Source organism: Toxorhynchites rutilus, chromosome 3 (genome assembly GCF_029784135.1).
Source record: "Toxorhynchites rutilus septentrionalis strain SRP chromosome 3, ASM2978413v1, whole genome shotgun sequence".
In the NCBI taxonomy this organism is placed as follows: Eukaryota; Metazoa; Arthropoda; class Insecta; order Diptera; family Culicidae; genus Toxorhynchites; species Toxorhynchites rutilus.
Genome location: NC_073746.1, coordinates 33,455,970 through 33,479,319, shown reverse-complemented (window position 1 = coordinate 33,479,319; position 23,350 = coordinate 33,455,970). Strand labels below are relative to the sequence as shown.

Here is a 23,350-nt window from a genome sequence, read left to right as displayed (position 1 = left end):
ACAAAATAGAATGTAAAGAAACCCAAGTGTTTTTAAATTTATTTTATATATTAATCATTTTTCTGTCCTACTTGACGTTCAAGTAGATTAAGTTTTCGTTCCTTATATGCTAGCAACTGTAAATTGTATTGCAGCTCATCCTGTCTTTGTTTTTCCTTCCGTAGTCTGTACGCCTGATTTTCCTTGACCTCCTCTTCCTTCAGCTTGAATATTTTCTTCGTGTATCGGGCGGTTTCTGCAGAATTTTCGGCCATTTGCTTCAGAAATTTTGTCTGTTTTTCTAGCATATTGAGACGGTTGTCTGTATCCTGTAGAGTATGGCGTAGTGTACGTTTTCGTTTGTTTTGGCCGTCGTTGCTACTCCCTGCATACTCAATATCGTTTAATTCCTGTTCTGGTGTTGGCTTGATCATCAGGCCTTCTAGAGTGTTGTTCGGTGATGATGACTCGCGAATGGGTAGGCCAAATACAGGACCTATGCAATAGATATATTATAGAAAAAAAATTTATTTCATCAAATGAAAATACTTGCCAGATTGGTCAATAGCCCGATCGAGAGACAACAGATTAACTACCGCTTCCTCTATCGATGTTAAAAGCATCGTTTGGTTGGGCCCTCCACCAGTCGCTTCTGTCTCGCGCTTATTATGGGTGAGCTTGCGTTTCACCTTCAGCTTGAAGTCTGTCCAAACCTGGAAAATTCCAATAAAAAATGATTGATTACTAAGAGATTTACTACTTATGCTTAACTTCTTTTCGACAGCTTACTTTCTGCCATTCATGGACCGACCTCGTTGGGGGACCGAGGCTATTCAAGCCGGTGGCCAGATCCTTCCAAATTTCCGTATAACGCTCCTTGGTTATGCGCGAAGCTTGACAAAACATTACTCCCCTTGCCACCGCAGGATGTGCTTCCATCCGGGCCACAAGAAGTTCAAACTGCTTGCAGTTAGTCACACGCACTCTGGAATTCAAAGATAAATTGGATTTATTAATACACCATACCAGTACAATCTATTCTTTGAGAACGAAAACGATGCTTACTGTTTCACTTCCATTTTTGTTTTGATTGGCGCTGTCGACACCTCTTCGCATATCGACGATTGTCACCTAGAAATCCCAGTTCATGTGACAATCTTCACCTAGATTAACAGCGGGAATACGGTGAGAGTTCATTTGTGTTCATTCAAGTGAGGATTCTCACACATATGCCTTGTGGAATCGCGTGACATAAGTGACAATTGTCATCTCACCTCACACGCCACGCAGAATCAGGCCGCATGTAATAGGTATATTTTAGAGAAAATAAATAGATTTCACGAAATGGAAATAATTCCGGTGTAACAGATTCACTACCGCTTCCACAAAAAATTCAAACCACTTGCAATTCGTCACTCGCACTGTGAAAATTGAAGATAAATTTAATTTACTGGTACATACAATACCATTACTATCGATTCTATACGACCCAAAATGACACTTATTATTCCTCTCCCATTTTTCATTTGTTTTTATGTGCTGTCGACACCTCAAGACATATCGACGATTGTCACCTAAAAATACCAGTTCATGTGACAATCGTCACGTATATTTGAGAGCGGGAATACGGTGAGAGTTCATTCAAGTGAGATTTCTCACGGCATACGCCTGGTGGAATCGCGTGACATAAGTGACAATTGTCATCTCACCTCACACCCCATGCAGAATCAGGCCGAATATCCTGTGCCCCTTTCCATCCCTAATATCGCAGTAACGTGGCTAGGTTGAGGGCTCAACTCTCTCCTCGTTCGCATCGTTTCGCACGACATCAAGCTTATGGTAATTAATCAGCAAACATATATGAGCGTGTTGATGAATTATATTTCACTTAGTTTCTGTTTAGCACATTCAACTCCCGAAAGACTCGCTTCCCGTGGCGCCGATTAGCGAAGTGAATTAATGAGAACAAGCCATACGCGAGGAGCGCGAGGAATATGAATGAACCCTTTCTACGACGCTGAACATCGATTAGCAATCATTCTCTCATTCGCCCAGCTTACACTAACCAGCTTTCCACAGCAATGAACCCTGAGCCTGGCGGGACTGAAACGAGCCATGTCAGAATTATGGCTGCCGAAAAACAACTAAAGTGTGCTACAAGAACACAGGGAGGGAGATTACGTTAATAATTTGGAGAATGTTGTTCCCGATAAGGGTTTATCCACCGTCATTCATCCGATCGATACAAACCTGGGGCTGCCGTGCGGATGACGATGTTACAAAGTCATGTTCTGTATGTCTAACATCCGACCATTATCTCAAGCTCGGTTGCTTCATGTAATGTTTTACAAGGGATCATTAGTGAGAGTAAGGTTTGATGATTTGACTTGTTGAAGCGTTCCCTAGAAATAGATCAATGTTTAAAATTGAACAAAATATATTATCGATCTAATAGGAACTCGATGAATTTCGAGGTTAGTTTTCGCCTGTCAAATATTATTGTTATTGAAACTCAGTTCAGATACGATGCCGTTCTATGCATAGTTGTCCCATTTTACTTTTTGACAATTGACACTTTACTTCATGAAACGATGTTTTTATGCATAATCTTCCGAAAAATCACAAAAAAAACTTAGCTTTGTTCCCAGCCCTTTCATTTGATACCCATATTGATAGGGTTGTGAAAAAAATATATATGGCGCCATCTTGTGGTGGTGGCCATTTTGGATTTGCATTTTTCATAAATAACTGTGTTCTACTAGTCAACCCCTTCCATTTGATACCCAAAATTGGCTGTTCAATATGGAATTAGTATACAAATTATTCAAAATTTCCGAAAATCAAAAATAAAATACTCCGGATAATTGAGTCCAAAATTCTAGATAATCGATTCTCCGGATAATCGAGTCCGACCTGTATTCAAAAAGTCACAGGAGGGTTGTGTCCGAGACACGACCGCATAGTTGACGTAGGATTCCGTTAGGCTATCTGTTGATTTTGGATATGTTTGAAGAATTATATCGTCAAATTCTTTGATAATGATTTGGTTTTAATGTCTCTGTTAGGGAACACATTTCGGTAGGAACAAAAGTTCCCCTACGTATTTGTAATGCCGATTTCCCCCAGGCAGCTTAGTTTTGATGTCTCTGTTAGGGAACAGATTTCGGTGGAAACAAAAGCTCCCCCTACTTTCATGTATTTGCAATGTCGATTTCTCCCAGGCAGATTGGTTTTGATGTCTCTGTTAGGGGCCCGCCGCATGTGCTGTCAATTTCGACCAATCAGAAGGGGGTATTTCCGTTAGGATAGGGATTGGGATTTGTCAATTGTTCGATAGTTAGTTTCATGACATATATTATTTTCTTCAATATAGAAAATTGTTTGGAGTCCCGAAATCGATTGACGCAACAATTTAATCAATCCATCATGAAATGGCTGATCAATAAGCGTTTAAAATTGGACAATTTTCACGATGCGCTCGATTTTTGATTTTCAATTTGTACCCCAATATGTTCCCGAAAGACGTAATCCTACGTCAAAAGAACACAACAAAACAGACAGCTTAAACCAAACAACCCGTTCTCAAGCGGAACATACCTTGATTTTATGAAAATTCAAATAAATCGTTTCATTTATCAAGTCATTTTTAACACAACTGCTACCATATACAATTTTACGTTAACACTTGTGCTAATTTTTTCATACACGATCGATCATTGATATGAAATCTCACGAAATAACCAACATTAAAGTTCCGAATTTAAATTTTATTTGCTAAAACTATTCGTATCACTTACCTTACTTGCAATACAAAAATGCTCCCGACTTGCATATATGGTTTTGACATCTCTGTTAGGGAACACATTTCGGTAGAAACAAAAGTTCTCCCTACTTTCATGTATTTGCAATGCCGATTTCCCCCAGGCAGCTTGGTTTTGATGTCTCTGTTAGGGAACCGCCGCATGTGTCGTCAATTTCGACCAATCAGAGGTGGGTATTTTGTTCGATAGTTAGTTTCATGACATATATTATTTTCTTCAATATAAAAAAAAAGAGTGGATAACGTGGATAATCTATGATATAACCGCAAGGTTCACGTGGAACTACCTTAGCTTAGCAATCATTCGTTTGTATTGATTAAATTCTTGATTGAATGAAACAGTTTCCAAATTCAATTGAGTTCAATATATTTGCTCTGTGAGTGAAAAAAATGAACAAATGCCGTGTAAAGTCAATTCATTTATTGTGATTGATTGTTCTTCGTTACAAGTAAATTTAATGACGGACCTTTTACGTTTGGTATGATGACTAGAACAAAATATATGTACGGAAGAATTATCAAACGTTTGATGAACCAGCCTAAGTTTTGACGTAGGACTACGTCTTTCATTTCTATACCGGGGTGTAAAATCAAAGTTTCGAAAACGAAAGCGTTACGCCGGAGACCGAGATTTTGAGTGTTAATAGCTCCTAAACAACTGAACGAAATGGTATGATAAACACTTCATTCGAAAGATAAAATGTCCACGCGTTCTATACTTGTTACTTTCTGATCCAAAAACTTGTTTCAATAGTCTTAAATTTGCTTTCCAAATAGGCTATTGAAATCACCAATCGGTATATAAGCGAGCGCCGCTCGGAAATCCACTCAGTTCTAATTGAACAGCGATTGGAGCATGTTGTCGCTATTGTGGTGAAGCTCTTCATTTATCATGAAAGCGCGGATGAACGGTGTCACCAAGAGCCTGTTTGTGCACCTTAGGCCAGAAGGGAATCCATCAGGAGGAGAGTGATGCTACAAACGGTTCCCCGGGAAGATCTCGAAGCAGCCGCTACACACACACACACACACATACACGCACGGAATTATTTCCGTTTGGATCGAGAAAGATCCGGAAAATAATCTGCCAGTTCCTCTAGGAATTTAAAAATACATTCATGTGAAAGAGTTTTATTTGAATGTTTTCTATCCATGTAACACTGTGACCAAATATGTTTCAATCAAGTGCTATTAACAGATGGTTATCGAGTTAGCATTAACCACTGGTGGGCTTCCAGTATCGAGGAAAATGTGGAAATATCTAATCGTTACTGAAAATAATCTGCCAGTTCCTCTGGGAATTTAAAATTACATTCATATGAAAGAGTTTATTTTAATGTTTTCAATCCATGTAACACTGTGACCAAATACATTAGGTTTTGTGATTTTTCAATCAATCGCAATCAACAGAATAGCTTCTGAAGATTATTCTTCCCCATCAGTAGGATATTTCCGTATCCAATATTGGATGCATAAAACCTTGTGCCTCCAACGTAACGCTCTCGTTTTCGAAGTTCTCCAAATATTCATTCATTCAGAATGAATTCAGATTCAACTTCATACAAATGATCTCTAAATCAACGATAGTCCTACGTCACCCTTGCGGTTATACCATAGATATAACGCACTTCCTGTTTTTTGTCAATAAAGACAAAAAAAATTATCAAACGATTATTTTATTTTACATTTCCCTCTGAAGTTTACATCCCAAAAGTGTACATACTTCTCGAATCTCGAATTTGCTTGAAACTGGGAAGTTCATTCGCTTCTAGTGGCTGCACGATTTTCCCAGGTTCCTAAGTTTAGAAGATCATGTTAGGACAGACATATTCCACTCTGCACAAAGGCAAGCGAGGACAAAAGTACTCGCAGTTTGCATTTATTTGCAGAGCCGATTTCCCCAGAAACCTCGGTTTTGAAGTCTGTGTTAGGGAAACACATTTCAATCGGAACAAAAATACCCCCGATTTGTATGAATTCGCAATGCCGATTTCCCCACGCTTCATGGATTTGAAGTCTGTGTTAGGGAAACACATTCCAGTCGGAACAAAAATACCCCCGACTTGCATGAATTTAAAATACCGATTTCTCCAGGCACCTTGGTTTAGAAATCTCTATTAGGGAACACATTTCGGTAAGAACAAAAGCTCCCCCTACTTTCGTGTGTTCTTTTTCTTCTTTTTGGCTTCAAGAGGGTTTAAACTTTTCAGTTCACTCGCCTCTAGGCTCTTTCGTGTGTTTGCAATGGCGATTTCACTGCTTGGTTTTAAAGTCTGTGTTAGGGAACATTTTTCGATGAGAACAAAAGTCCCCCTACTTTCAAGTATTTGCAATGCCGATTTCCCCAAGGCTGCTTGGTTTTGATGGCTGTGTTAGGGAAACCATAAATCGGACCAATCAAAACGATGCAGTTAGGGCGTTTAGATAACGCCTAATATTTTACAGTTATTCAATTGTTTATCTAATGAAAAACAACATTTTGTTAGTTGCGATTAATGCGTAGAAATATTCCCTATCAAGTGATGCAAACATCTCTCCTATCCAGTACGAAATGTTCGAGCTATAAGCATTCGAAATCTTTAATTTTTTCCTGCATGTTCTGTGTTTAGGTTTTCATTTTACCCTCCATATATTCCGGTTAGACGTAGTCCCACGTCAAAAAATTATGGGTTGCCGATCTTTCGATCAATGACCTTTCCAATAATTTCTTTGTCATTGTCACATCAATTACATTACTGTACTTATTGCATGTTTTCATCATTCTATTAAGTGGACCATTCATAGCATATAAAGTTCGGATTGAAGTTGTTTTGTAAAAATTCCGTGCTCGCAAGGCTTGGTGCATAAAAATTTAGATTTTCAAGTATGTTTTCAGAACTAATCCTGTGTGAAACCAAGTCAATTGAACATGAAATTGCGGCATTTTCTCTTCGTTTCTCAAGTGTTTCGTTATTTATTAGCACACAACGAGCTTCAAATTGGGCTCAGGGCAAATAATAAAAATTGTTTTTGTACTGATTTTATGCGATTGGAGTGCAGCTCTTGATAGAGTGCCCATACAACACTGCAATATTCTAAAATAGAATCTTACAAAACTTATATACAATGTTTTTATTGTGTATGGATCCCTGAAATTGTAACTAAATATTTTTATGAAACCGAACATACTATTTGCTTTATTGATCATTGTATTGTAATGTTCGCCAAAAGTGAGTTTCGAATCAAGAATTATACCTAAATCTACAATTTTGACGAAAATCTCTCTACAGTTTCAAATCCTAAAGAACATATGAAGTCATAAGTTCCATGTTTTCCAGTATACGATATAATATGACATTTTTTCACATTAATATCTGAAAGACTTTTCACGCACCATTTGAAGAAAACATCTATTTCTTGTTGGAAAATCTGTAGGTCACTACATTTGGTTACTTCCATGTACATATCATCAGCATATATTAGAATGTTGAGGTTAGTTAGTACTAGTGACACATAATTTACGAATAGGATGAAAAGTGTTCAAGTGGAGAGATCTTGTTACATTTCATTGGACAATAATTTACTGCTTATAAGAAACCTGGTGTATTGCTAAATTGAAATGCTTAAAGCTTCTGTTAGACAAATATGGTAGAAAAGTTTGATAGCGTTTTTCTCAGTTGCTGATTTTGGAACATGGAACAACTATACGTAGATCGGCAGTACGAATCTGCAAAGTACCTGTTGGTGTGCAGTCATCATTAGGGCTAAACATGTTTTCGGTGAAAATTGTTTACAGATGTGTACCCGTCTTAGTATCATGAACATTGCCATATAAAAACAAAATTCACGTAAACAGTAAAAAAACAACAACAACAAAAATGCTTGGGAGATCATTAGTTAGAATTTCCCATCGATTACCGCCCATCATTCGAGCTCGCGATGTACGTACATTGTACAGAAAATTTCTTTGCAATTTTTCTCTTCACGAAACTTTTGCAGCTCTCGGCTTCGACTCAATCTTCCAAATGGTGCAAAACTTTTCCGAACAAGCTTCCGCACCCAATTGGGTGATTGCTGGCATAAATCAATAGAAGTGAAGCTTGTTTCGAATTTATCGAAGCGCACAAGGCAACAACGCAACAATACAACCTACCCTTGTTATCGGTGAATGACGTGCGATTATCAATGCCTTCGGTGTGTATAACAGTCGAGGGCGAACCGCCAAGTTTTCAACTTTCTTTTCATAGCCAATCTGCGGAAAGGTTCATAAACCGTGTGTTCCGGGGGAAAGTTTTGGGCGTAGGCAGTAATGTGAAGGAAACGAAGAGAAACACATCATTCATTTCGAAACAGGGAGGGGTGAATGACGTTTTGCTGAATTTTCCGAGCAGATGATTTGGAAAATGTTCTCGAAGCTATAATCGTTGGTATTTATTATTTCTTGCTAGGTGAGATACAATATTGACGCTACAATGTTCTGAGTGAACGTACATTCAATTTGCTTACTTCGCTGAGGGGATAAACATAACAGTAATATTTTAGCATTCATTCAGTTCACCAGTACACCTGTTGACAAAGGACTACATCTCTCAGTGAGGTTGCCAAATCGGAAACGCTTTGTCTGGAAAAATTTGAAATTCATTTTCTAGCTGACACCAAAACTTTTCCAACAATTTCTCAGATTTGAACCTTTTTTTCATATTGAAATCCGATGTCAAATCTATCAAATACTCAAATACTTAGGAAAACCCTTGTAATTATTATAATACCTACCTGCAAGTGCTCGTAAAATTGAAAAAAAAATCGGATGATATATTCGAGGATATTTCGGATTGAATTTTATTTAAATTTGGGAAGCTGTCCAGGTTTTGTTTTTCCCGAGATTCTGCTCAAAATTTGATTTTTCTTTTGAATGCCAGAATTTTTCCATTCACATCAAATACTGAAATCGCCCTGCCTTGCATTGAAACACTTAATACATTCATTTTCTGGAAGACGTCAGCTAAATAAGCTAACATTATAAGCTATTGGTCATTATTCAACTTTTCACCCAATGCAAAATCATGGCCGCTCAGGAGCGTTCTGACTTCTGATCTAATTTCGAACAGTCGGGACAACGTTTTCCCACGAGATAACCAACGCACTTCGGTATGCAAAAGAAGCGTGGAATACTGGCTCCCCATTTCATCACACAACGTTTTAAATAATCTCGAGTTCTTGGGTCGTGCCTTGATGAAGTTAATTATCCTGATGTTTTCCTCCAAAACTTCCTTCAAAGATGGTGATATTTTCTTCATAGCAAGCGCATATCGGTGAAGGATGCAGTGACTGCTACCACAGCTTTCCGCCTTTTATTGAATTCTGGCAACGACACCAGTAGTCTTTCCAACTATAGCCTTTGCACCGTCTGTACATATATCAACACAATGTTCCCATGGAATATCATTCTTCGTAAAATAATCGTCAATCAGCTTAAAAATTTCAGCTCCAGTTGTAGCTGTCGGCAGTGGTTTGCAAAAAAGCACCGTTCTGAATCATATTTCGGACACTTTGTTCTAACATCTTGAAATGTTTAATGCACTGATGATATAAATATCAGATTAATATCACAATTGCTTCTTTAGAGTAATCCCTTGGTTTCACTATCATTTCACATGAGAACTACATTTGAATTATAACAAAATCGGCAGAAATCTGACAACACTACTCATTATCGTTTGTGTTTGACGTTTCCTTAGCGTGAGCTTTTCATTGTTTTTTTTTGACAAATTTGTCATGTTCTCTGAACCAATGACTCCTCACATTTACACAACTGCGAACTCGGCGTGCCTTCATACTCTGGATGCACTTTTTCGAAATGTCGACGCAGTTTTGCCGGAAACATTGTGCTGTTGGCAAACACCTTACCACAGATGACACACTGTGGCTTATTATCGCTGGTCTCAGTAAATCCCATTTCAAAATACGATTCCTTATATTTCCGCTTTGCGATTTTCCTCACGTTAGAATCATCATTTACTGGCCTGAAGTCCAGCTGAGCCTTTGGTTCTGCTGTAGATCCAGATCAACTTCCGCCGATGGAGACTCATCGTTCAATTGCTGTGCATCAACATTTGTCCGGTCACTACTAATTCAGGAAAGAATTTTCAGCAAACAGTTGTTTTAGTCTTATTTATTCATACCTGCTTGTTGTATTTCTGGATGATCTAGGTCTGGAAAGCGTTCCTACTTTTAGCCAATGGTTCATTGTGATTTCAATAACTGCGGATTTTTTTTTCAACTGGAATTTTTCAAAAACAAAAACAAATCATGTTTGACGTTATCCAACTGGGAATAGCTCTATTCGCTTTGGTGGTATTGAGCTTCGTGTTACGAGTTCAGGGAGGCAAAGATAATAATAGATTTCAGGCGGAATGAGCGCTTTTAAAATTATAATTATGATTGAAAACTAACATCTCCGTATCAAATCGGTATTCTATGTAAATAGAAAACACTTTTTTGCAGGTGGTGACAAAATCTCATATAAATACTTAGTTTGAAGACAATTTTATATTCTAATGGAAACGTTCAGTGGAAAAATAGAACAAAAATATGGGAAATATGTTAAGTTAGGGTGAGGACAACGTGCTTCAAGTAATCAAATAATAACCCAAAATAAAAAATTTCCTATAATTTTTTCCAATTTAAGCCTGCTTTCCGGCTGGCTGATCTGATAGGGAGTAGTTTGTCTCGTAAAAACTAATGTTGTATCCAGATGTCGACACCGTATAGTTGTCTTCGAGGATTTCGATTGCACTTGATTCAAGATGGGTTTTCAAGTGGGAACACTTGCTGTAACTTCGCGGAGCACAAATTTCCTGCGGAGCACCATTTGAAAACCCCTGGACTCTCTCATTGGCTTTAATTTGATATTCCGATCATCTAAATCGGTTCAGTGGTTCAAAAGTTACGAATTTTTGAAAAAAGTCTTTTTTAGGAAATATGGTACCCTAACGAAAAAATTAAAAAAAAAACCGGTCTAATATTTTGCGATAAAGAACAAAACTACCACTTTTCATTGAAATCTGGGAACCACTGTATCAGTTTGGCATGGAATGGCTGATATATTACAATCTCCTAATCAATAAATGGTTTATATTGGTCAAAATTGGAAGCATAACCATTTTTCCATTCATTTGTTTTGCGCGTTTGTGTGCTGTCAGTAAGAACCAAGGCCCGAAATCTTCGAAGGTGAAAAATGAAGACCGACTCTACTCTCAGTAGCTTCGCTTCGACTAGAACTGTTTCGGCAGTCGTCCACAACAAAAAGTGACTTGACTAGAAAATGAAATGAATAGCGTTGACTAGCGAGGATGACTGGTGAACTAATCCAGTCAGTGGTTATTTCAACTGACGCGACTAATGAATACAAATCTGCCTCTTTGTTCAACTAACTTCAATCCACACTTCCATTTCTCCCTGACACTAATTTTATACCCGCGTACGCAATCTTATTCTACGTCCATATAAAGAGAAACAAAAACGAGAAACGAAAAATAGATTTATGATGCAAGAAAGTAGTTACCCCATCAATTGACGGTTTATTGTCAACCCATCGTGAACTCAAACCAACGAACTCAGGCATTTATCAAGTATGCTATAAAGTTCCTCGCGTTAGTATTAGTAAATATCGTGCAAAATAGCGCACACACTGCACGCTATTTTATACGTGTGAGTAATTTTCGTGTACGATACAAAACAATTTATCTCACCTGTAGCGTATGTCAAGCCACTTTGAACCCAAACATCGATGTATGCATAATGATGCATGGGGGCGAGAGAGAGGAACGAATTCGTTTTGGGGGAATTCACTTCAAAATGCAATGAGGACAATTTGACTGGGAAGAATGAAATGATATAGTCGAGTCAGTAGAGGGAGATATTCGTTTTGGCGGAGAAACTGCGTGAAGAAGCCAAAAGACATTACTAACTGAATACGGATATAGTCAGTCAGATAGTCAGCTGGCTATGACTATGCAGAGCTCTGGTAACAGCCATACTGACGTTATCGGTGCATAGCATGCACCTCACATTCTCTTTTCAGTGCGTGCACCGTTTCAAAACGTAGAACAGAAAATGTTTGCAGCGTTAGCTCCACCCGTTCACATTTGTAATTTTAAATCTTCCCGCTGAACATTTTTCAATTTTTTGACGTGGGACTGCCCGGAGAAAAGGATCAAGCTTGTTGGATACAACAATTAATTATAAATTCGGTGAACCCCCCGACAGAATCTAATTTTGCTCCATAGGTAAAATCGGACGGAATATTTATCAACTTTTCATCAAGTGGTTTTTAAAATCGTTATGTTTAGAAATTTAATGGTTTCTAAATTTCCTATACAGATCACTTTCTTAGTTTTTTTACTGGGATTGATGTCGGAAGATTGCGGAGGAATATCAATAACTTTTGAGTGATTGTAATGTAGCCATGTACGAACTTGATATGTCTTAAGCTCTGGGTCATTGTCTTGGCAAAACTAGAATCCTCGATTCCATCCTATTTTGTTGACACTTCGCTTCATATTTTCCTTCAGGATGTTCAAGTAAACATTCTGATCCAATACACCATCGATGAAAACCGAATTGCTCATACATGCACCCTCATTAGGGTGGCAATGGATGGATGGACAAAAATTCAACATCGAATTTCAAAGAAGATTTTCGTGGATCAAAACATCAAAACTTTGAGCGCTTTGAGGCACTCCTAAATCATGTCCGATTGAGCTGAAATTTTGCACAGGTCATTTTTTGGGCCAATAAACAAAATGTACATGGTCGGTTTTTGAAATTTGACATGACCATTTTCGCTGCCACCCTAATCCTGATACCATCCCTCCACCACCACCATGTTTTAACGTTGCTTTCATTTTTTTTTTACGTTTAATTCATCGTTGGCTTCCTCCATACGAAACGATAACCATCCGAACCAAAAATATCAAATTAGGACCCATCTACGGAAATAACATCTCACTAGTAATACATTGATGTGTGTCATGCTGTTTGGAATAATCAAATTGGAATTACTGATTTTATTTTGCTGAGAAACGGTTTGTCCCTCTGTGTTCGGGCATTCAGGTTGCCCTTCCTAGGCACATTACAGTTTTTTTGTTTGCTCAATTTGGTTTTTATCGATGGTGTAATGTATCAGAATGTATACTTGAACATCCCGAAGGAAAATATGTAGCAAAGCGTCAACAAAATGTAATTGATTCGAGGAATCAAGTTTTGCCAAGACAATGACCCAGAGCTCAAGTTCGTACATGGTTACATTACAACTGCTCAAAAGTTATTGATATTCCTCCACAATCTTCCGACATCAATCTCAGTAAAAAACTGAGGAAGTTATTTGTGTAGGAAATTTAGAAACCATTAAATTTCTAGAAATAACGTTTTAAAAACCACTTGATGAAAACATTGATAAATATTCCTTCCGAATATATAAAAAAACTTGTAGATAAGGCCAAAGTCAGTACGTAGATTAATTAACCCTCAGTAATCTGTAATCGTTCTGTATTTTAGATACTGAATAACAAAAGTGCTACGAATTTTATTTTGAAGGCGTCCAAATTCTATATTTTCCAATCATACGGTGGTAAATGACCCAGCAGAAGTGTAATATGCTCATAAGCTATTTCTCTCAGAGCTTGAGCTTGAGCTTGAGCTTGGGTAGACTGTACAATTCGTTGTTGCTCTCCGTGATTGACCTGAACCAACCAAATTGCACAAAGAACACACAGAATGACGCTTGGGACTAGCAAATCATTCTCGTTGTGCAATTTTCGGTGATTCGAGCTTTAAATGGTCAATAACGACGCCGGCTACGTCCTTAAAGTCACCAGGGGAAGGGAAGGAATGTTAGTATGATATTCGCCGCCCGAAGGCCAGAAGGGTCGCCTCTATAGCGTGGTTCCCTAGCGTTTATCAAGGAAGGGCTAGTTGTTAGTGGGAATGGTTAAGAAAAATCAGGATTCACTGCGGTAAGTGATGTGATTTCCTAAACGCAGAGTCTCAGCTATGTGACGGAAACCTGAAAAGGTAATCCACAGCTCCTATAATTTCGCTATCTTGAAAACATGTGTATAATCAGATGTCTCATGAATGTGGGTGTGAAACATCTTTCGATGACCTAACAAGGCCTAACCTAACCTAACCTTACCTAGAGAAATGTTGTGTTTCTCGATATTCTAATCATATATGAATTCTCCTTGAAACAAACACACAACATGTAATACTGAACTCTGGTCTGAGCACTCCTGAAATTCAAAGCAATAATGGCAACACTGCTGAATTGTATGTGTCGTAACGCTTTCGTATATTTAATTGCCCTGGTCTGCATTGATGCATACCAACACTTGCATATAGCTCCGCATCACACAATACATACTTGCGAGCTCAAAAATGGCAAGAAACGAACACTTTCACATATAATTCTGAGTGTGCTAACAATGATGATGTTGTGATAACAACACTGCACATGACCGGCATGAATACGCATATTTAAACTTCTAAACAAAATTAAATGTAGGGGAATACACAAACACGATTTCACCATCCGGTTATGAATTTTCTCTTATCTCGCTAACTAGAAAAAATAACTGTGATAATAACACAACGCAATTACACACACCGATCGCTCTATATATACATTCGCTCAGAGCGATTTTCACGCTTCTTTCTCTATATTTTACACACGCGCTGCAGAGAAACGCCAACACACCAATGGCGAAATAGTACCACCGGGAAATCAAACTTCTCGAAATATTCACATAGAACTTCAGCCAGATACATCCATTTGGAGTGCACAAAAGCACAAGACACTCCCCCGCGGGTCCCATACAGCATCTATCACTTGAACGACAAAAAAACATGAGCACTCAAGCAGAAAAAAACATGCATTTTTCTTATACAACTGATTATTTTCCTCTTATATTAATTTCATGAAATGCCCAATCATCCCAGTTGAGCATCACTGCACACTATAATACACGAGTTAATAACTGTATCGCGAAAATGTAAGGGAAACACTTAGCAAATAGAATCGGCCAAAAACACGTTCAAGCATGTTTGACGACGAAGAATAGTCAAACGAGGAGCAAAGTTAAAAACATCCTCTCGCGACGACTGACCGATCGAGACTCACTCATAAGCTATTTCTCTCAGAGACTATAAAGCTCAGAGAAACAGCTTGTATGAAAGAGAGATTTCATCATCATATTCATTTCAAGCCCACCAACGAAGAGAAGAAACAGTTTCTCCGGTGAGCGTGTTCTTCCAGTATTCGTGCCAGGATTCCTCAGTCCGCGCTCTTTTTTGCTACATTCTCTGAGCACAAAACATAGATGCCAGATGTGAAGACATGTTTTCATTTTCAAGATATTTAATTTTGTGAAAACATACCGAGAAAACATTATTTTTTTTCAATGTATGTGAAAATAATTGTTTGAGTGATTTATCGAACATGATTTAGAAATATCGTGATGGTTTGCTCATTTTTGTTCATTACGATTACATTAGAAGACATTTATTCGTGTCATGCAGAGATATTTGAAAAAAAATCATCTGGCATCCCTCACATATAAGCTATTTTTCTCGTGAGATTGTTATCTGGCCGAAAGCGAGCAAATTGTCCCGATCGAGGGTATGCCGTACTGCCCGATGATAAGCTGATTCGGAAAACATCTAACTGAGAAGGAAATGAATCCTTTCTTACCGTTTTCTTCATCTGACATATCCAGTGGGAACTCGGCTCAATGAATATGACCCGCAGTTATCGCCTCTGAACCTATTGCAAGCAACAAAAACCTTATAGAAATGATGTAGAAAATTACATCGAAAATCGCTTCCAAGGAAAATTATTTTTCTAATTTTTTTAAATCATGTTACAAATATAAAACTTTCATGGTAGGATTCTATCATTAACTAGCACGATGGCCCATAACCATTGTATTTCTATTCTTGCTGGTTTACTAGAAAATCAGGCGGATCAAATTGCCCGGCAGGCGCGTTTTAGACACATCTCCTCTACATCAATGGAAATAATTTTGATGATTTTTTTTATTAAATTCGTTTATTTTTACAGGCTCAGTTACATAAGCTTAGAGGAGCCATATTCTTAATCGAGGGGCTCAGAAGGAAAGGGGTGTAAGTGCTTTGATCGATTTTTCTTCATCAAGTTTTTCTTTAGTTAATAACTCAACTGCAAAAACGTTCCAATTTGAGTTTGCTATAGAATCCGATAGATGTGGTTCTGACCTATCTTCCACATTGTCAAATACAGCTGGGAATGTGTTTGTAGCTATGTTATGACCAGAAGAGCGAGTCGAAGTAGAGAGATCGATGATGTCACTTACACCCCTTGCATTATAAGCCCCTCGATTATATGTTTATAACTATACATAAACAATTTTATTGAATCTAAGGTTAGTTAGGTAGAAAACCGATTACTCGCGGTCTACTTTGATTATGATTCGTTGGAAAAAAATATTTTAATCAAATTTTGAAGTGAATGCTGAACAAGGTTCAAAAAACAAACACGGTATAATTGAAATTTGTATTTTTCAGACTAGGTAAAGGTAGAGGTAAAGGTAGGTAAAGGATCAATTTTGTCTGACGATCAAATAATCAGAACAGTTCATGATCAATCGTCCTTTAGTTGCATTTATGATAACATTCATTCAGGACCTGTGGAAACTGTCAACAAGCCCACACTCCTAACACCAACTAGCAGATTTTTGACATAGAACTACGTCTTTCAGGAAGGGTGCCAAATCAGAAAGCAGGTCACGTTTTTATGAAATTAAGTTAACGTTAATAACTATTTTCACTGTGAACGAATTATCATGATTTGCATACCAATCGAATCAGAAATTCTCTAAGATTTGTTTGATATGCTATATATTACAATTTGCTAATTTCAAAACCGTTTAACTTCATTACGAATGCTTATAACTCGAACATTTCTTAACAGATCGGAAAGATGTTTGCATCAATTGATAGGAAATATTTCTACGCGTCTATCACAATTAATAAAATGTTATAAATGTCATGAGATGAACAATTAAATAACTGTAAAATGTCAAGCGTTAGCTAAACGCCCTAACTGCCAAATTTTGATTGGCCCGATTTACGGTTTTCTCCAACACAGACCGTAAAATCAATGTACCTGGGGGAATCGGCTTCGTCAAAACATGCAAGTGGGGGGTATTTTTTCCCACTGAGCTGTGTTTCCCTAACACGGACTTCAAAATTAATGTGCCTGGGAGAATCCGCTTTGCAAATACATGCAAGTCGGGGGTTATTTTTGGTTTTGAGTACTTTTGTACTCGCTTGTCGTTGTGCAGACCGGAATATGTTTCTCTGAACGTACTGAGAAGCCTGAGAAAATCGTCATTTCAGATACTAGAGGTGAATAAACTTTCGCGGTTTTAGAAACTACGTAAACATGAGATGTGCAATAATGTCATAGGGAAATGTAAAATACAATGCTGGTTTAACAATTTTTCCGTTCAAATATTTTGGTAGTCCTAGGCATCATATCAAGCGTAAAAGATCGTTCATCAAACTTATTTGTAACGAAGAACGAAGAACGAAGAACATCTATCACAAAAATTTCGATGCTTTCTAAAATAATATCCGAAGTGGTAAACAAATGGATTGCATAATATAACTACGTAGTTCTACATCGAAAATATGCGGTCATGTCCTAGATACAACCCGTTACATTTTTTGACGTAGAACTACGTCTTCCATTGAGGGTGCCAAATGAGAAAACAGGTCACGTTTTTATGAAATAAAGTTAACGTTAATAACTATTTTTGCCGCGAACGAATTTTAGCGATTTACATACCAAACGAATATGAAATTCCCTAAGATTTGTTTAATATGCTATACATTACAATCCCATAGTCGGTATATGGTTTAAATTGATGAAAATTAGAAGCATTTCCATTTCCTCATACATTTGTTCTGTCCATTTGTGTGCTTTCCCGAACAGAGCTGTCAATAACGAGCAACTTATCGACGAGCAACGAAGGGAAAATCAGTAGATGTAACGTCTCCGTGAACGAAGGAAAAGAAGAAAAACGAAGGGGAATATTTGCCTAGAGTATAAACAGTGGATCTCGCTGAGGAAAACTTTCATTCTTCGGGAGTAAATCGACTGAACAACATCGTTGGTGGGCGAACTGGACGGCGGGGGATCGAATGCCTCTCTCAAAGCAATGCGGAGGAGGAGTAATATTATGGATAGAGTAAAGTTTTCCAAGGGTCTGTTTGAAGATTAGAGACGAATGAACTGAAGATGTTTGGAGTCTCAGGCAAGGAAGGAAGGCAAACTTTCAGTATCCTTCGATGCCTCTGGCATTACAATCATTGCATCAAACTGACGCCATTGCATTAAGGTTCTGAGCTACACAACTGGGTGGGGAATCATCAAGCTAGGCCGATGATAGCTCACCAAGAAAAAAAATGTTCTGGAATTTTGTCAGTGATTTGGTTTCGCATGACGGTAGGAAAACTCTCTCCACAAAGGATGACAGCTAAGGCAATATAGACTGGCAATATTAACAGAAAAGGCTTCTGTTGAGAAGAGCGCAAATCGGAGATAAGTGTGTGTATATTTAGTTGCTTGAAGCCATCGTATGCATACGTGCGTGCTTCATAACCCGTGCGTAAAAATAGTGCATCTTCTCTACGCTGAAACCCCATTTGTATCTGCTCCCATGTAAATTGGCCCTGTAACGATGCAACAATCACCTATTTTTATTATGCTATGATTGACGATTGTTTGGTGTTGCAAATTATGCAGTCATAACGATAAATATAAACAAGGAGGGGAGATAGCGGGAGGGAAATATTTACGCTAGGGTATTGGTAATGCTGCTGAGGCAAACATTCAGCCTTTTCCCAGCAGTTAACATTGTTCGTTTTCTGTCATCAATGCATTGAACTGACGCTATGGTGAAGTAGGTGTTGAGGTTGTGCACCAAACAATTTTTTGCGAAATACCAAGTTATTCATTGAATTATATAGTTATTAATTTACTTGGGCTCGCGTACCAGTCGCAAAACTGCTTTCGACTGGGATTGCATTTACGCTAATCTTGATTATAATGAAGCAGTGCTACTCTTTTCGAGGTTGTTGAGATTAACTGATAGTAAATTTCGTTTATTTAGTCACCAAGAAAGTAAATGTCGTTCTGAAAATTTGTATGTGATTTGGTTTCGCTTGCCAGTAGCGAAACTTTCTCCACTAATGAAGACAGCTGCGCTTATCTCGAGCATGTATTGTTCTGCGAGCACAAGAATGAATCATCAAATGAATCAATCAAATGATTTTACAATAAAAAAACATTTCAGAGCGACCAAACTGGTAGAATGGTTATTTCAAAATTTTCGTAGTATTACAAAATAATATCCGCAGTTATAAACAAGCGGCTTGAATTAAACTACAGCGTAGTTCTACGTCAACAATGCGGTCGTGTCTTGGACACAACCTCCTATAATTTTTTCTGGGCAAAAAATGCTGGTTTATTAAGGAAATAAAATAAACCATATTTGAAGAAAAATGTGGTTTAGGGGATTCGCTTAATTTTCAATTTACTGTGTTATTTCGTTCAAAACGATAATTCTTTGATGCCGCTATAGATAATTCGATGATACAAGGTCGCTATAAATAGTTCCGAGTGTAAGTATACAAAAATCTCTATGAAGCTGTTATTAATGAATATGTTTGTTGAGTTTAATGTGCTGTATTCCTATGTGGACACGTATTTCAAAATTTCGCGTGTCTTTACACGTGCACATTGTTTTATCCTGAATTTGTGTACTGGCGTGTAACGTTGATAGTTGGAAGATTTATTCACTGACGGATAATTGAAAATGAAGAGTTTAATCCAAGCCTAACATTTTCATAAAATTGAGCACAAAAAACTGTAGATTGGATTGAAATAATGAAATAATTGAAATAATGATTATTTTTACGAAAAGTGATGTTAATATTTGTTTTGATTTCATAGAATTTAAAAACAGAGCACTCTTAAGTTTGGAGTAATATGGTTGACCATCAACCGTAAGAGGAAAAATCGCGTTTTGTTAGTAAGAATTCAATAATTTAATAATTACAATTGGTTCGATTACATTAACTATTGAACAATTTAATCAAACCAATAGCGAAACGATTTCGACAATATTATACATGCTACTCTCGCTCTACGACAGGTTCATATTTTTCATTCCTTTTGTCTATTTCATGGCGCATTATCCCCACACTTTGCAAGCAAACACCTTGCCTAATCCGATTTAGTGAAGCGTCCCTGTAATGAACTTGTAAACCATTGCTAAACAACATATGAACGAAACGTTCAAGCTTCATTTTGCTTCCAGCATTATCAAACGAGATTATCAGAAATATTTTCCTAACAGGACTAATCATATAATCACAAGCCGTGAAACATTCCGGCGGCAAGCAGCGTCTTTTTTTAGTCTGTATGTAAGACTTCCGAAATTCTGTCGCTCTTCTTATTTTTCTGCTAGCCCGAGGAAGAAGATCAAAGGCGATATGATTATGTTCCTTCGACTGAATTCCACTTCCGTTACAGCAGTGGCAGCATTTCCCCCCCCCCCGTTCGAGTGGGTCCGTAGTGCGTAGTGGGGGTGGTTGAGGAATGCTAGAAGCAAGAGGAGCAGCCTACATTTTATAACTTGTGTACCTACTACTGTCTTCCATTTCGTTGAACACGCTTTGCGTGTCTTGTTCTCGTCTAGCAACCAGCCGCATCTGTATTTTTCTGCGACTAGGACATGAGTTGTCCAAGGCGGTAATTGTCGGTTCGTTTTGGAAAGCGCGTTCAGCCTCAATTTTTTATTTCCTATGGGGTTTCCATACTCCACTCAGAAAATGATGAAAACATTAAGTATGTATCACTTTTGCCATTTGGAAAAGATAATCCATTCAGCAAATGAATGCAAATGTAGTAGAATTTAATCCCGAGGGACAAAATTCTTGTTTCATGGAATGTCAATACAATGGCTCATCTGGTCCCACCTGTGAAACAGATTTTTAATCACCTCAAAAACCCACAGAACAGCACATGAATAGTGAGAGCGCAAAACCAAAAATATCGATTTCCATGCCGCTTTGTACACTCCGCAATCCACTGGGCTGACCAAAGATACAAGCGTTGTTCCTGCGCTTCACTGATCGTGGCCCTTGTTTTTCCTATCATTTTGCCAATACTCCACTGCCAATTGTGGCATTTACGAGATCAAGCGCAACACAAATCCATCCTGGTCCATCCGATGGTTGTCGGCATCAAACTGATCCATAGGTGAAAATTATGCGATTTTCCTTCGCAGCAAGGCACCGCGTTTTCCACTCACCGTGGAGCTTTCTCCGCTCTCTGGTTGATGTTCGAAGAGAATCCATCGGGGAGCACTTTTCGAGAGAGCATGGTAGCATGCAGAAGGACGAAAACAATTCGTGGCGTAGCGCGGTCGTGGGTGGATGTTCGTGCCAAAGTGATCATCGTTTTGACTGGGATATGTTGTCCCATTCGCACATCTCAGATGAAGAATCCGGAAGCTAGCGCGTAAAATATTCACTGCGGCGGGTTTCGGAGTTCTCATTCGGATAGATGTGTGGGTGTTGAGCTTTGCCATGGTTGAATTTGTGAGTGAGAGGAGTGGTAATTTTGAAGGTGATGGCTGGGCAGCTTCAAATGACTAACGATGATATTACTCTATTATACAAACGATATGGATATTGTACACAAAGTGCATTAGATTTTTCTATGATTAAATATAGGACAGACTCAGTGTTCGATTTTTTTTTCCATTATATGCAATCTAATCCTCTATACAATCGAATATTTTTTTTCAAATTGTTTTATATACTTAAATATGAGAAGAGTTATTATACAAAGACAGAAATGGAATTACCGAATTCTCTCTGTGACCTTCACAGGTTGAAAAATATATCGTCTATTCGAGGAATAGTAAAGGAGTTTCTCGGCTACCGTCTCGGGTTGCCAAAAATAACCGCGGTCGAGACAATTGAAAAAAAATTAAATGTAAACGAGTGATGAATGAAAATAAATCGTTGAAAAGTTGTTCACATCACTCATCACAGTGAATCTTGATCCATCGTTCGCGTTCCCACTAACAATTTTTCCTTCCTGATAATCGCAACGGAACCACGCTATAGAGGCGACCCTTCTGTCGGCGAATATCATACTAACATTCCATCTCTTCCCCTGGTGACTGTAAGGACGTGGCCGGCGTCGTTATTGACTATTGAAAGCTCGAATCACCGAAATTTGCACAATGAAAATGATTTACCACTCCAAGCGTCATTCAATGTGTCTTTGTGCAATTTCGCTGGTTCAGGTCAATCACGGAGAGTAACTACGAAGTGTACAATCTATCTTAGTTCAAGCTCAAGCAAGTGATAATTCTAGGAAACAATGTCTGGCGAATTTGATGGGACGGCTAGAATTCCCAGGCCTGTCATTTGAATATGTTTCTGCACCATGTGCTGGCGTTGACACGTTAAAACATTAATTTTCTACTTGCTACAGACAGGATTCGTCCAACATATTTCTTTCATAGCATATACAAATAAAAAACAGAAGATGGTGTCCATGATTCGACTGCACAGTTGACGTATGACAACGAAATTATTCAATTCGTGTTCAATTTTCGTTCAATTCGCACTTCGGATGTCAGGGAGGAATGAACCTTTAGAAACAAGTCATTAGTGAAGGGCCTGACCGGGTATGAAAGCAAAAAGTGCCCCCAAATCAAATAACCCGCAAATAACCCGCTATGGAAAATATTGTATAGGATACTAAATAAGAAATTTTGACTATTTTTTTGAACCCCTATGAGGTTCAGACTAGGATCTAATGTAAAAAACGCACTTTTCAATGTTTTTCACGCCATTCTCAATAACTTCGAGATAAAAATTTGAAAAAAATACTGAAAGTGCATCTTACTATGGTGTATCGAGAAATATTATTAGAAAAAAAAATCATCAAAAATTTAAGTACTAAAAAAACTTGAAGCATTGAAAATTGTTTTTTGAAGATTTTGAGATATACAAAACATGTGTTTCTACGTCTTTTCTAAAAGGACCTGGCCAGGTTATTATTTATTATGTTCTTTTCAACTTTTGTTAATGTTGCGCTGGCAAAAAAAAAAAAGTTTTTTCTGATAGACAAAAAGGTTAATCTTCCAAAAAAAACAGGGGCAAAATAAAATGTCCAGATCAGTACAGCTTCAAATAAATCAAACAGAAGGCAAACAAGAACGATTTAATAATGGGTATGGCCTTCTTTAGCCTCCAACACCTCCTGCAAGCGCTTCGGCATACTTTCAACAAGGTTATGCAAGTGTTGTGGGTCGAGTTCTTCCCACGCGCCCTCCAGGGCATCAAAATAAGTATTTTTATTTGTCACACCAGTCTTATAAATCCGAGCATCGAGGATGCCCCACAGATTTTCGATGGGGTACAGATCAGGACTTTGTGGTGGCCATT

At 38.0% G+C, this 23,350-nt stretch overlaps 1 protein-coding gene across 1 annotated transcript; it reads right to left on the bottom strand.

Moving 5' to 3' along the window:
* Positions 1-50: 50 nt before the first annotated feature.
* LOC129773011 (uncharacterized) lies at positions 51-1,058 on the bottom strand. Its single transcript, XM_055776560.1, has 4 exons — positions 1,045-1,058; positions 769-964; positions 533-692; positions 51-475 (listed from the first exon to the last, which is right to left on the bottom strand). Exons 1-4 carry the CDS (start codon positions 1,056-1,058, stop codon positions 51-53), a joined length of 795 nt encoding a protein of 264 aa, XP_055632535.1.
* Between the last annotated feature and the right edge of the window lie 22,292 nt (positions 1,059-23,350).

What these genes read in the sequence shown, in the direction of transcription:
- LOC129773011 (XM_055776560.1), bottom strand. An exon ending in CGGTCCATGAATGGCAGAAA is followed by an intron (nt 693 to 768) that starts GTAAGCTGTCGA and finishes GGAATTTTCCAG; the next exon opens with GTTTGGACAGACTTCAAGCT. An exon ending in TCGGGCTATTGACCAATCTG is followed by an intron (nt 476 to 532) that starts GCAAGTATTTTC and finishes TCTATTGCATAG; the next exon opens with GTCCTGTATTTGGCCTACCC.